Source organism: Hydra vulgaris, chromosome 09 (genome assembly GCF_038396675.1).
Source record: "Hydra vulgaris chromosome 09, alternate assembly HydraT2T_AEP".
NCBI lineage: Eukaryota > Metazoa > Cnidaria > Hydrozoa > Anthoathecata > Hydridae > Hydra > Hydra vulgaris.
In genome coordinates this window covers 9378950-9395165 of record NC_088928.1, presented here as the reverse complement: position 1 = coordinate 9395165, position 16216 = coordinate 9378950, and the positions used below count along the sequence as shown (strand labels likewise).

At 27.2% G+C, this 16216-nt stretch overlaps 1 protein-coding gene across 7 annotated transcripts in view; it reads right to left on the bottom strand.

Moving 5' to 3' along the window:
• The window catches only part of LOC100214976 (TALPID3 protein), a 67577-nt gene that overhangs the window by 5106 nt on the left and 46255 nt on the right, over positions 1 to 16216 (bottom strand). For all 7 annotated transcript variants that reach the window (XM_065804673.1, XM_065804670.1, XM_065804671.1 and 4 more), the window contains 5 exons: positions 11560 to 11714; positions 11261 to 11447; positions 5997 to 6195; positions 5612 to 5922; positions 5303 to 5469 (listed from right to left, as the gene is read on the bottom strand). In XM_065804673.1, the coding sequence (XP_065660745.1) occupies positions 5303 to 5469; positions 5612 to 5922; positions 5997 to 6195; positions 11261 to 11447; positions 11560 to 11714 (1019 nt within the window). The remainder of the gene's footprint in view (positions 1 to 5302; positions 5470 to 5611; positions 5923 to 5996; positions 6196 to 11260; positions 11448 to 11559; positions 11715 to 16216) is intronic.

The following is a 16216-nucleotide window of genomic DNA, read 5'->3' as shown; positions in this document are numbered from 1 at the left end:
TCCAAACAATGATATCAAATCTGATCTGAATTTATTGCTGGAACAGCTGCCCAGCTAAGTCTCTAAAGAACAGCAGGTCTTTTAGAAACTCATTTCCAAAAAAGATCTCAAAGAAAGCCACACACATGGACAAGTTGATAAAGTTCTTCTGCTTCTTGGAACCAAGCATTAGATCACTGAGAAAAAATGTTGGTAACAGGAGGGAGCTGGAGCTCCCAAAGAATGTGAAATCTTTGTTTGGTCTGATTTACACAATGTACAAATATTTTTTTGTCTATATATTGCTTTGAAAATTGTAGGATTTTACATAGTTATAAGAATTGATGTTAAATACTAATCATTTAAGTAGTCATATCTATTTTTCTTTATCAAAGAAAAAAGCATTGAAAAACCTATATTTTGATGCTGAATAAAAAAAACCTTCATGTTGACCCTTTAAAAATCATTCATTCATATCTAAAAAAATGTCCAGGTTGATCCCTAAAAACTAGTAGGTAAATAGTGATCAAAATCGATAATAGAGTGTTCAAAATCCAATTTTGTACTCAAAAGGAATTACTCAGCACCATGATAATAGCAGCTTCACTTGCTTTTGAGATTTTCTTATCTACTATGTATTAGATAAAAATATACACTAAAACTCACAGCATTTATCAAGCTTCTATCGGATATAAGCAAAAGCTAACAAGCTTCTATTGGATATTAATACAAGCTATTAAGCTTCTATTGGATATAAAAAATACATCAGAGCTCATGTTTAACAAGCTGCTATTGGAAAAATAAATAAAAAATATTCTAGCTCACAATGTTTAATGAATTACCATTTGATACCAAAATACACCAGAATATAACTCATTTGATAAGCTAGTATTGGAAGTTGATACACCAGAACTTATCATGTCTAACTAGCTACTATCGAATATAAAAATTACACTTAAAAAAAACTTAAAACTACACTGGAACTCACCCTGTTTAATGAGCTACCATTGTATATAAAAAACACTGGAAATTGTGTTTAAAAATAAATAAAACAATTGAATACAAATAACAATTGAACAACAAAAAATTATTTTATAACTTACTATTTATAAACTTATTTGTATATGATGTATTAATTTTTTATCTTTTTATAACAATTTGTTTTTAATATTTGGGGTCTATTTTTAAACACTTGTGTTTATATCTTGTAAAAATATAATTTTGTTATTGAAGAAATTTTGCCCAATAAAATCATTGTTTGCTTTTTTTGAAACAAATTTACTTGCAAAAAAGTCTGCAACCAAACTCTAGTAATTACTAGCAACCACTAGTTGCTAGTGGTTACTAAAATTATTTAATCAGGAAAAGATGAAGACTGAATTCCAAAGCACCAGAAGAAAAAAACTAGATCAAAAATATTTTGAGCATGAAGTAGCAGTTACAGAAAAAGCATGCAACTTAGCTGAATGACAAATTAGACAAAATGGAGTTTTGGTTGATGGAACTAGAGATGATAAGACATGTACCAGAAAAAATCTACGTGGATATTTTAAAGGATATTTATTCAACTATTGTATTTCAATATTTAATATACATTTTAAAGGTAGATATATTAATATTCATAAATTTCACTTAAGTAAGTTTGTAGTTGTGCACATGAGAACCCACACACTTTGCATTTTACATGCAACATCAGCTTTTGCATAGTGTTCTGCTGAACTTTCTTGGTCGCTCTAATCCATTTATTTTTAAAGTCTTTGATGTTTTTAGCTTAGTTACATTGCACAGTGGTTTGAAATAAACAAAAAGTAGCATTAATTCCAGATTTGCGAAAATCTGATATAAAAATTTCAAATTATGCAAGACTGTTGCAAATTGATTTTCATGTTCAAAAGGATACTTTTTAAAAACAATCAGGCACTTCTAGACAGCTGTTCAAAGTAGCCATTTTTTTTTAAAAAAATTTTCAAGTGAAAAGAAGATTATTTTGAACTTTGAAATTTTATTTCTTAAACCACACTGTGAACTTCCAAATATTATATACAAATCTGTTATCTAAAATTTGGAAGAGTATTAAACAGGCTTTTAGAGTTTAATGTAAAATATTCTATAAAATTATATTTTTTGCCATAAAAATGTGAAGGAAGATAATTTTTTAGACTAGGAAATAATAGCATACTTGAATGTAAGGGTGTACCAGATTGGAAATTTAGAAATCCGCCTGTAACTGGATTTGCTGGAATTGTTAATAAAATTATATTATAATAATAATTACCTTATAATAATAAAAAAAATATGTTATTTTTTACCTTCAAGATTGAAAGTGAAAGCCTGCACCTCAGCATTATGGCTACATGATATATATTTATATCTGATGTTTCTAAACCTCAACAAAAAATCTCAGTTAAGTTGTTAGTTCTTGAGGTTTTTATTGCATGATCCAAACGATCTTTCTGTGACATTTGTGAAGACTTTCTCCAGCATTTTCGCCAAAAGTTTTATAGACACAATTTCTCTTCACTCCATGTATAGTGGAAACATTTGTCTTGAATTTATTTGCTAAAGTTCAAACAGAAATCTCCGGATTTCTAAGGCATCTTTCACTTTTTAACAAGATCTTGCTGAACAAAAAATTTTTTCTTATACTTTCTGATATCCTTTTGATTGTACCAGAGTCCCTGCATTGTTTCACAATGCTTTGCACTGTTCTCAAAGAAATCTGTAACTTTTTAGAAATTGATTTGTTTGATAAACCAGAATTTCCAACCAGCAATTGCAAAATATTTTCTTGCCTCTTATCTTGATTTCATAACATTTCAATTAAAACTAATTGTTTTGATAACAGAGTTGTTTAAATTTTGACTAATACAATGACACTTTAAAACAATTAGCTCATTAAAGTAATGTGTGGTTTCCACCACATCAGAACACACACACAGGTTTTTTTTGGTACATATCTTAGCTTGCTTAAGCAGCAACATAGTAGCATTTGTAGAAAAAAGAAAGAGATGCAACTTTACAACAATAACACAGAGGATCCGGCTTAACAGCTAGAGCAAGTTAAACAGTTTGCAATGTGTTTTTGGACCTTGTCTAAAAAAGAGAGGGTGTTATTAGAAGAACAAGCTCAAATAAAATAACAGTATTTAATACAATGACGGTTAAGATTTAGAGAAACAGAAAATAAAATCAGGAGTAAGAAAATGGTGAGAACAGTACAGAGACAACTTTTGCAGATGCTAACTTGGCAATGGATTGTAAATGGAGTTTCTATTAGAGATCTTTTTTTCTCTCATGGTTTTTATGAGAGGTTAGTAGTAAATAAAAATCCACGAAAACCAAAGGTACTCAGTAAGAGTGTTGCAGTCCATCAATTAGGAATTTTATTAGGAATAAAGTTCATCTGCCACTACAAACCTAATCTGTCACAGAAGAGAAATCAAATTCAAAAAAAAAAAAAAAATTAGTCAGAAATCTGTAATTGTCACAGAGTAAGTTGTTAGACTCATAATGAGATAATTAATTATTTAATGATCTTAATTATTTATTTTATGAGTTAATTAATTGAATTAAAAATTCAAAGACTTTGCTAATGATAGTAAAATGGCTTATTAGGTGTTAGTTAATCATAGCAATCTCCAGATTTTTAAAAACAATAAATACAGGTGCATTTTTCAGCAGGCAGAAAAATAAGATTTATTTAAGCACTTGTTAAATAGTTCAGATAGTAATAAAAAGAATACTGCAGAACACTTTTGTAAGACTATGACAGGAATATTGTCTGGATTACAAGCTTTAAAAAAGTTGAAGCGGGAAGTAATTTTAGCAAATGAAGCATGACTCAGTCCTGCTTCATTTGCTAAAATTACTTCCTGCTTCAAATTTTAGGGATGCAGAGTCCAAAAAGGACTTTGGCTTTATAACTTAATTTTTTTATGGTGTCTCTGGTGTCCAGAAGCTCTAAACATGTTGGTTGATTAATGATCTGCTATAAGAAAAAACCTTATGGTATTTAATGACTTGGAACTTATTGCTTTTAAGCCCGGAGTCCTTGCCACCATTATACCTAAGGACTCTAGGTTCAAAAATTGATTGTTCTCCTGACCTATAAGTCTTGATTTTTTTCCCCATTAGTAGCCCATAACATATTAAATATTTTTAAAGCTCCTGAATACCAAAAACTAGAAAGAAGTAATCTTTTTATAACTTTCAAATCTGGAGTCCATTTTGGGACTCCGCATCCCTGGGACTGATCTTGGACATCTAAGGAGAAAACAGCCTGAATCCAGAAGATTATAAAAGAGACACAATTTTCAGCAGAGATAAAAAAATCAGTTCAAGGACCATCACCAAGAAAACCCAGTCAGCTTATAAAAAGTAGTAAAATGCGCAATGATAGGGTGAATCTGATGTTGAAGAATTAAATAAAAGCTTTAGTGAGATCATATCATGATTTACACCATCTAAAATAGAAAAAGAAGAAACCGAGCAAAAGAGAGGTTCAGAAACAAGACACAAACAAAGGTTGAAGGTAAGTGATGAGAATTATCTGGAAATCGAGTAACAAGGTTAACTAGTTCAAGATTGAAAATTACGAAAATTTTGAGCTTTAAAGCTAGCAAGTTCAGAAATATTAAAGCCAAGTCAATCAGTGTGATAAACATTAAAGCCACCAGTAACAACAATATTAGCTAAAGGATACAGAGAAAAGACCAAGTCAACTTAATCAGAAATAACATTAAAAAGATTGCGGTCTTGGGAAGGAGACAATAAAAAAAAAAAAAAAAGTTGATTGAGTTAAGAGATGCATGAAAAGTATGAAAAATAAAGATGAGAGTACATAAAAGAATAGTCAGAAGATTTTAACTTGATCTCATGGTGAACTGACACACAAGTATAACATAATCTGTAACTTGATCTCATGGTGAACTGACACACAAGTATAACATAATATTAGAACAAATTACTGGAACATATTAGTGCAACATATTACTGCAACATAATACTGGAACAAATTACTGCAACATATTACTGGAACATGATTTTGGAACAAATTACAGAAACAGTAATTTGTTAATTTATAAAGAGCTAACAAAGTCATTAGTAAGGTTAAATGTAAAAATGCTGGAAAAATATAATTTATATTTTTAAATACTCTCAAAATTTTTATTAATCAGATATGTTTAAGATAAAAAATTTTGATTTTGAAAATTATTTTTTATTTTGAACTTTATGTCCAAGATTAATCAAAATTTTAATCTTGAAACCAAAATTTTAATCTTGAAAATCAAATCTGATTTCTTATTTTTCAAAATTAACTTACATCAAACTCAAAGTACTCATTATTATTCAGTGATTTAAAAGATTCTCCTAAAGATTTTTCTTTGCATTCTCCTATTGAAAAATCTGTCATTTTAGAAACGCTTTCTTTTTTTTCTATTGTTTTTGAGTGACATGATCCAATCATTTTTTTTAAAATCATTTTTGTGTCTAAAAAAAAAATATTTTGTATAAAAAATGAAGAAAGATTAATAAAAGACAATAAACAAATAAAATTAAATTTTGTAAATTAAAAACTTATATAATAGTAAACTAGAATTACAAGAACAGAACAAATAAATTTAAAGTGTACCACAGCTGTATTCTTTCAAATCTTCAGGATATTCATGCAAAAGATTAGAAATCTTTACTCCCAGAGGAAAGCCTAACTCTCCTTCTGATACTCCATCATAAATCTCTGAATGTGAAGGATTCAAAAGCTCACCAACAGATATTCCCTCAAAGGTACTTATTCCAACAGATGTTGTTGGTGTTCCAGTTGAAATACTTGTTTTTTCATTTATAGATACAGGAGAGATTGATACCACTTGCTCTCTCTCTGTAACTGATTTTAGATGAGAACCAAAACTGGCATCTTTATTTTCATATAATGAACTTTTTGAGCTAATTTAAATAACAAAAGGTTGAACTGAGAAATTGCAAAACTTGAATAAAAAAATTAATTAAATACAATTTACATAGATAAACTCTCTTGTTTCATTAAAGCTTCAACGGGTGACAGTGTTTGCTTTGGTGTATCCACTTGAGTATGATTTAATTCTTCAGGTATACAAAGTGACGCTTCAGGTGTTTCTACATAGTTCTCTTCATTTTCAGTCAAACAAATTGAAGAGGATGGCGTTTCTATGGTGACGAGGGAATGGTTCTGATTTATTGCTAAAGTCAAAATAATTATATCAATTCTTATTTCAGAAAAATAGAACATTTAAGTCATAATTCAATAAAAGAGTGAACAATAAACTATATTAAAATGTGATTTTTGATGGATAATCTAAATTTGGCCAACCTTATCTATGCATATAACAAAACTTACTGATTAATTAATAATACCTAATTTTTCTGGTAAGGTAATGGCAAATTTATATCATACATGACCAGCATTTTATAAGTTATATAATAGCACAACATTTTAATTAAAACTTTTAAATATTTTCTTAATTGTGTATCTATAAGAAAATTTTAAATAAAATTCATGGATTTTATTATATTCAATTTTTAGTTTAAATATTAAAATAATTTTAAATGAAATAAGAAAAGTCTTATTAACTATATTCTCAAATCAGTAAAAGCTCTTGCTGTATCACCAACTTTCAAAAACAAAAACAAACAAAAAAGTTGATAAAATTGCTAATGCTCTTAGATTTTATCCACAAATTAATTGTGCCAAATCATTTTATGGTTAAAAAAAAAATCTTTAACAGAACATTTACTTCAAGGAAACCATATTTGTTGATTTGTCGCATAATATAGAGCAGACAGAAATAGATTTTCTAACGCCAACAAAGTAAAAAGGTTAAACCATAACATTACTTAATTATAAATTTGAATTAGAATTAAATTAAGTTAACTAAAGTTTTATCTTAACAAAATCTGAAAAATGTTTGGTACAATTGCTGTGGAAATCCACAGCAATTGTAACCTATCATCACACACAATTGCTGTAAAATTCTGCAGCAATTGTAACCTACCATCACACACAATTGCTGTAAAGTTCTGCAGCAATTGTAACCTACCATCACACACAAGTGCTGTGGAATTCCACAGCAATTGTAACCTACCATCACATACAACTGCTGTGGAATTCCACAGCAATTGTAACCTACCATCACACACAAGTGGAATTGCACTATTACCAATTATAACTGCTAACAGTATATTATTAACAATTCCAAAACCAAATTTATACTTTGTAAGGCTAAAAAATTCTAGATTTAGCTATGAGTAAAAGTCAGTTAGAATTAAAGTTGAGATGCTTCAGTATATTTTTGAAATTTGAAAAATATGTGGCCATCTGTATACAAAATTTTTGACCATCTGTATACTAAATTTATGACCATCTGTATACAAAAATTATGACCATCTGATTACAAAAATTATGACCATCTTTTTTTCAACCATATGAAAATAAACTAGGATCTTCAATCATGTGAAAATAAATTCAGATCAGGATTACTATGATCACCTTGCTACCGGTAACATGTAATCCAGTACAACCTGCCCCATATCCTGCTGCTTTGGTTTAATAGAAATTAGAGATAGTGTCTTGATAAAAATACTCATCTTGGGCAGGTGTTAACTGCATCTTGCTACTGTTTTGTACAAGACCTCCTAGGTAAAGACTTTAGGGGTAAGCAGAGAAAAAAAATTCTGTTAATCTGTTGGCATAGCAACTCTTATTTATCTACTAGACTGGCATAGATGCAAACCTGTGTTATATTGTTTCCTATCTAGGATGATGAACAATGGATCTTCTTAACTCTTCTCGTGGGTTTTTCCTTGTTTCTCCTTGATAATGGCTATGCAACTTATCTTGTTATCTCCTAAAAAGGGTACAGCTCTAAAACTCAGTTTAATAGATATAAGGCTAACTAGTAGTAAGTTTTCCCAAACTCTGTGATAGTTCTCAGAGAAACTCATTCCACTAACAGCAGTAAAATATCAAGATATTTACAGTGCTATGCTGCATATGGATGGTGTTGCTGCAAGTGCTTTTAGTGTGCATTATCATTTGATTTGCAAAGATTCTAATAGTAACATGCTTGGCCTGGGCATATATTTATATACTTATATTAAATTACCTATTTGTTGTAAAATCAGGTTTGAATCCTCTGATCATTCTTTTATGTGCTTCTGTTTAGAATCTCTTCACTGAATCACCTTTCTCTTTGTTTTTCATTGTTCTCATTTTTTTTGTTCACCTTTTCCAATAACTTCTGGGGAGCAGCAAGTTTTATCTTTAGCCCTAAGTTTCTTATTTGTGTTAATGATCTACTTTCACAACTTTACGTCTAAATTGCTGATGGCACAACTATATACTACAGTATTGTGGGAGGGAAAGCATTTTTGGGGAAATTTAGGTTCCCAGGCTCCAATGGCTGCAATTTTTTGCAAAACATTTGACATATGCATTAACATAGTTAAGTTTGGAGTATGCATAAGGCTTAAAAGTGTCATTTCTGAATCATCAAAAAATTCTATTTACGCCATTGGTTCAAGTCATAAATTGATTTAAATAGCCTTATGTTTTTTATTAAACGCATTGTTGCTAAAAAATCATTTTGGCTTTTTTCAAAATTTTATTTCTGCAAGCTTAAAGTCTCTGTGCTGTTTTAAAAAAAATGTTAGTAGAATTTCACAAATGATTTCTCTGTCTTTGTACTTTATAACATCAGGAAAAGCTGACCACTTGAAATGATTCATGACTCCATAACTATACTTCATACAGCTCACCATGTAATCATCACTGACAACCTAATTAGAGTAATGATTTTTCGAAAAATAATTTGGAAAATATATGAAAACTTGGATTCTTGTTTGACAAAAGTAAACTTTATTTAAATTATTTTAGTAACACAATCATAATGATTAAATGATGTTCAAAAGATACTTATTTTCAAACTAAATGAAAATGAAGTACCTCATTTATAATTCTAGAATAGTAGTACTTTTGACCATTGCCAAAAAGTACTAGTAATAGTACTTTTTGGCAATGGTCTTTTAACTAAAATCTAGATTTTTCATCAAGGCTTTAAAAGCAAAAACTTTGGATTTTCTCTGTAGACAATCACGCATTAAATGTTTTTTATAATCAAAGATATCTTCTTCAAAAATTTCAATTTCATGAAATGTATCCACGCCAACTGAATCATCTGATGCTTATCTTTTTAGTTCAACTAAGGATTTGCCTAAACTTTTACAATCATGACAAAACATATCATTAGATGCTATTGCACCTGTTACAATTGTTTCTCAGTTAAATCCCTCAAATTAAATATTAGACAGTGAGAAAATTAAGGTAGGTCACACTGCAGTTGAACTAGAAAATAGTTTTTTAATATCCTTTGCTACACTCAAATATATTAAACTTTATTCTTGTACTTCAAAGATAAATCTTCATAGAGAAACCATTTATATCTACAGCAGATACAAATGGTTTCTCTATGTTGCATGAAGTATTTGCCTCAAACAGCTATCCGATAATAGAGAGTATTTCTTGAATCTGCAAACTTGATTATAAAATGCGATTATATGACACAATTTCGCAGTCAAAACTGAAAGAGATATTTTCACCATTACAACATTTGAAAAACTGCAAAAGATATTTTCACCATACCTCTTTTAAGTCAAATTTAAATTTAAAAGAACACAGGAATTGTTACACCAATGTAACAATTCCTGGTGTAACAATTCCTGTGTTCTTCATTGTTCATTCAATTAAGTGTTCTTCATTTTTCATTACTAATTTAACTTGTATTTGAAGCATCTAAAAACTTTTATAACCATATTTAACAAAACACAGAACAAAATGTTTACATGTAAAGCCACTTTCTTAATAAATTTTAACCAATTTTTTTTTAGATCTTAAGGTACTGTATAACTGTCTGGAGATTCCAAAGATTTATTTAAAACATTTGTGATTAAATCTTCACTCTGATCTGGGGAAACAGTTTTAGAGAATTCTTTTATAAGCTGTACTTATCTTTTTTTTCCATTTCTGAGATAAGACATCTTTTTATTCTGAAAAGGGATGGCGTGGAGTGTTTCTGTTAAGTTGTTATTAATAGATGTAGCTCCTTCAACCTTTTTTTCAGAAAGCTAAAATTCTTACAGTTCAAAATCTAAATCAGTTGTGCCAACAAAATCTTTGATAGTGGCAGTATTTGTTTTAGTTTGAATTGCATAGCATAATTAATTATGCTACTTAATTTAAACTGAAGATTTTCAACTTCTCTAAATTACCAGAAGTAATTAACAAAATGCTCAATAAACTAAACTAAACAACTGTAAATAAAAAAATAATGCATAAAAATAATTATATATGCTCAATATACATCAGGTTAAAAGTGTTTAGAAGTCTACAATCATATATATTCAAAAAAAAAAATCAGATTTAGCATTATTTTGACGCACATTATTTCAATAATGTGATATTAACCCCCAAGTTCTTTTTTTTTTTTGCAACAAAAAAATTGTATTATGGGGTAAAAGAAAATCTATACATTCAATCTTGGGGCTTTTCTCATTTCTCCTAACAGCTGATATTTGAACCCCAGGTAAAACATTTTTTGACAGTTTCATAACTCATAAGCATTTTTGTAAGCAATACCCCCTCAATTTTTTAAACCATTAAAATTACAATGGGATACCCATTCCAAAAATGATAAGATATTATGCAGGAACCTTTTAAATGTTTAAAAAATCTAGGTAATTGTAAATGCAAAAAAGTATTGAAGCAAGTACTGATAATAAAAAGTCAAAAGATTTAAATTTGATCTCAAAACAAAACCAAATATAATCAAAAAAAGAATTTATTTTTAGTTCAAATTCGATAGAATGAAGTTACAATCAAGATTATTGATATTGGAAAACAAATGATTTAGATAATAGTCACCTTAGATATCAAAATCAAAAAAACTTGGATCTCTGCCATGTCCCTGGAAGCATTACGCTTAACTTGTTTCTCCCACAGCAGCCTTGTTTGTCAAGACTTGTATCTCTGAGTTACAGAGTTGAGAGAGGGTTGTAACCATAATTAAAGTAGACTTCTTGACTGGAGTGCTTTCATGGCCTTGGGGAGGTGAATTAACATTTATAACAAAAAAAACATTTTCATTAATCGCCATTGTAGTGAAAATTGAGTTCAGCAAATATTATAAATATAAGTTTAAAAATACTTGAATAGCTTTTACCAATTTATAAATAAAATATTAAATAAACTTACTATCTGGAAGCACAGGTTCTTCAAAATTTTCAATATTGTCTTTCAACTGCTCAGATAGTTCAGAAATGCTTTTTTCTGGAGTCACTAAAACAGTCAATGTAGAAGCTACCGATGATTTAGTGGGTGTTGGAGTACATATAGGTGTAGAAATTGGTGTGGTCCTTATTGAATTAATGGTTTTAAAATTCTAAATTTTTAAATAAAAAATTTAAATAAGAAAAAGAAAAGAAAACACCAACGAAAAAAAATTTTAACAAAAATTTATAAAGCTAATTTTAAATTATTACAAATAACCATACTTTACTATTATCAGTAATAAACTGAGGTGGATGTCCATACATAGCGACTAACATATCTAACAAAACACTACGTATTAATTCATCTACAAGATTACTGTCAATAGGAATCCCAGCTTCCACAAACATTTGAAGACCTTTTAGTCCGATAATATTCTCTAAAGTTAAGCAAAAAAATCTCTAAAAAAGTAGTTAAGATTGAAAAGTTTTCTATAACTATTAACAAGTAAAAAACAAACAGCAGAAAAAAAACAGTATCAGGATTTGATTCAGTTTTGCAACCTTTCATGGCTTTTGTGTAACAACTTTCTAATTCATGGAAAACCCTGAATAACTTTAACATAAATAAAAAAAAAAAATGACAAAATCTTTATGATGTTTTGCACTTATTGGCAATTGCGCTTTAGTAATCAATAATGAAAAAAAAATTCTATAATTTAAAGAAAAAAATAATTTTTAAATGATTTTTTTCTTTATTTTTCTCATTTTAAATTCTTATCAAAATTCTAAAATGATGTCATATAATATAACTCTTTGGAATTAAACACACTTGAATAAATTATAAAGGCTGCAGATTACGGCATATATTTTAAAGACTTAGAGCAACACTCTAACATGGAGACGGCAACCTTCGAGTAAAAATACAAAGTTAGTTTTTCTTGGTGTATGTTTATTATTTTGTTTTACTCAAAAAATTCAGCCCAAACATTTTTTTTAAACATTCTCATTAAAATGAACACAACTTGTCTCAGCACTTTGGTATCCCTTTAAGCACTAATGGTAAACTAATGATAGTTAACTGTTTATACAAGAAACAAATCAATGAGATAAAATCACTGCTTTAGGTTGTGTAACAGCTTATTTCAGTAGTAATACTAGCCATTCTTCTATATTATGCAAGTTACATGGTGAGTAGTCTATACTTTAAAAAAAAATTTTTTTTTGTCTTGGTTCTCAGTCTATACAAGACATTATTTTCCGAGACAAGAAATTGTTCGAAACCAAGAAAACTGAGATTTTTCAAAAAAAGTAAAAAATATACAAATAATGTGAAATTTTTAAAAAATTTGTGTTATTTTGCATTGTCAAAAACATAATGAAAAATGAGCAAAAATGTTGCATAGCAATTTATAATATTTTTAAAAATATTTAATTAGGTAACTTCTATTGGGCTTAATGGCAGCCATTAAACCCAAGTCTCTGCACTTTTTTATAAAAAAATATGTACGAAAGTCTATGCAAATATCTAACTCATGTAATTTTCAAATTTTGGAAATAGTATATATATATTATATAAATAGTATATACATATATCTATATATATATATATATATATATATATATATATATATATATATATATATATATATATATATATATATATATATATATATATATATATATTATATACACAGAATATAATAAACTATAAAAGTAACAACAGCATTAATTCGTTTTGCATTTTAAATAACAAAAATTAAAAAAAAAAAAAAGGAAGCTGATGATTTGAACTTTCCATGCAGCGACCTTAACTATTTTAAAAATAGTAAAAGGGTTTTTAAATATATGTTTTTATTAAGAACATAATTAAAAATCCTAATTTTATATTTAAAATGAAACATTTTATTAAATTTATTTTATTTAAAAATAATAAAAAGTTAAAAATTCCAAGGTAATGAGGAAATTTGGAGTTTTACAGCTATTTTACCATGCCTTGGTTAAACATTCTAAACTGAGTGCACAACAATGACAAAATTTAGAAAACCATTGAAATAGTATTATACTCCGTTTAATATTGGAGAAATCAACTCAGATGCTAATAACTGATAATGCACAAGGCATTGTAGATGTGCAGGTGGTAAGGTTTTCTATATTTCTTATTTAACTTTCAAAAATCTCTGAAATATCTCTCTATTATCATTGCCATAAATATTATAGTTATTGAGTACTTTTATTTATAAATAGTATGTATTTTTTGTAAATTTTTAATCTGTTTTTTAAGTAACTAAAGTTTAATTTTTTAATGTTTTAGTTAATGAAACATGTTCTGTTTTGTAGGTGATGTATTGAAATTGTATGTTAACAGGCTATTTCATTTTATAGAAGCTAAAGATGATCTTATTTTAAATATAAGTAAGGTGTTTTTTATTTTTTATTGGTTTTATATCGCTTTCATTTGTTAGATATTGAATCATGTTTTACATGAACCTAATTTTTTAGTGCAGTGCTATTGGTGGTGATAACCAGGTTATATTTTATGCAGTTAAATTTACTTTTAAAGAATCTTTTATATTAAGTCATTAAGTTAAATTATGTTTTAATCTTTAAAGTTAAATTAAGTTTTAATCTTTAAAGTTAAATTTACTTTTAAAGAATCTTTTAAATTTACTTCTTAAAAAATTTACATTTGCCTTTTTTTTTTTAGTTTTTAATTCAACAAATATTATTGAACAAAATTATTAAAATTAAATAACAATATTTTGTTTGTTATTTTAATTTTAGAGCCACGGCTTGTGGTACTAAAGTTAAAAAAACAAACAAATAATACATATTTTAGGTTTTAATTGTTTATTAATCTTTATCTTTAGTTTATTAATTGATTTATTTAATGAAGTTATAAATGTGATTAAGTTATAAATGTGATGAAGTTATAAATGTCATAAAGTTATAACTGTGATGAAGTTATAAATGTGATGAAGTTATAAATGTGATGAAGTTATAAATGTGATGAAGTTATAAATGTGATGAAGTTATAAATGTGATGAAGTTATAAATGTGATGAAGTTATAAATGTGATGAAGTTATAAATGTGATGAAATTATAAATGTGATGAAGTTATAAATGTGATGAAGTTATAAATGTGATGAAAGAATAAATGTGATGAAGTTATAAATGTGATGAAGTTATAAATGTGATGAAGTTATAAATGTGATGAAGTTATAAATGTGATGAAGTTATAAATGTGATGAAGTTATAAATGTGATGAAGTTATAAATGTGATGAAGTTATAAATGTGATGAAGTTATAAATGTGATGAAGTTATAAATGTGATGAAGTTATAATTGTGATGAAGTTATAATTGTGATGAAGTTATAATTGTGAAGAAGTTATAATTGTGATGAAGTTATAAATGTGATGAAGTTATAATTGTGATGAAGTTATAAATGTGAAGAAGTTATAAATGTGATGAAGTTATAAATGTGATGAAGTTATAAATGTGAAGTTATAAATGTGATGAAGTTATAAATGTGATGAAGTTATAAATGTGATGAAGTTATAAATGTGATGAAGTTATAAATGTGATGAAGGTATAATTGTGATGAAGTTATAATTGTGATGAAGTTATAAATGTGATGAAGTTATAAATGTGATGAAGTTATAAATGTGATGAAGTTATAAATGTGAAGTTATAAATGTGATGAAGTTATAAATGTGATGAAGTTATAAATGTGATGAAGTTATAAATGTGATGAAGTTATAATTGTGATGAAGTTATAATTGTGATGAAGTTATAATTGTGAAGAAGTTATAATTGTGATGAAGTTATAAATGTGATGAAGTTATAATTGTGATGAAGTTATAAATGTGAAGAAGTTATAAATGTGATGAAGTTATAAATGTGATGAAGTTATAAATGTGAAGTTATAAATGTGATGAAGTTATAAATGTGATGAAGTTATAAATGTGATGAAGTTATAAATGTGATGAAGTTATAAATGTGATGAAGGTATAATTGTGATGAAGTTATAATTGTGATGAAGTTATAAATGTGATGAAGTTATAAATGTGATGAAGTTATAAATGTGATGAAGTTATAAATGTGAAGTTATAAATGTGATGAAGTTATAATTGTGATGAAGTTATAAATGTGATGAAGTTATAAATGTAATGAAGTTATAAATGTGATGAAGTTATAATTGTGATGAAGTTATAAATGTGATGAAGTTACAAATGTGATGAAGTTATAAATGTGATGAAAGAATAAATGTGATGAAGTTATAAATGTGATGAAGTTATAAATGTGATGAAGTTATAAATGTGATGAAGTTATAAATGTGATGAAGTTATAAATGTGATAAAGTTATATATGTGAAGTTATAAATGTGATGAAGTTATAATTGTGATGAAATTATAAATGTGATGAAGTTATAAATGTGATGAAGTTATAAATGTGATGAAGTTATAATTGTGATGAAGTTATAAATGTGATGAAGTTATAAATGTGATGAAGTTACAAATGTGATGAAGTTATAAATGTGATGAAGTTATAAATGTGATGAAAGAATAAATGTGATGAAGTTATAAATGTGATGAAGTTATAAATGTGATGAAGTTATAAATGTGATGAACTTATAAATGTAATGAACTTATAAATGTGAAGTTATAAATGTGATGAAGTTATAAATGTGATGAAGTTATAAATGTGATGAAGTTATAAATGTGATGAAGTTACAAATGTGATGAAGTTATAAATGTGAAGTTATAAATGTGAAGTTATAAATGTGATGAAGTTATAAATGTGATGAAGTTATAAATGTGATGAAGTTATAAATGTGATGAAGTTATAAATGTGATGAAGTTATAAATGTGAAGTTATAAATGTGATGAAGTTATAAATGTGATGAAGTTATAAATGTGATGAAGTTATAAATGTGATGAA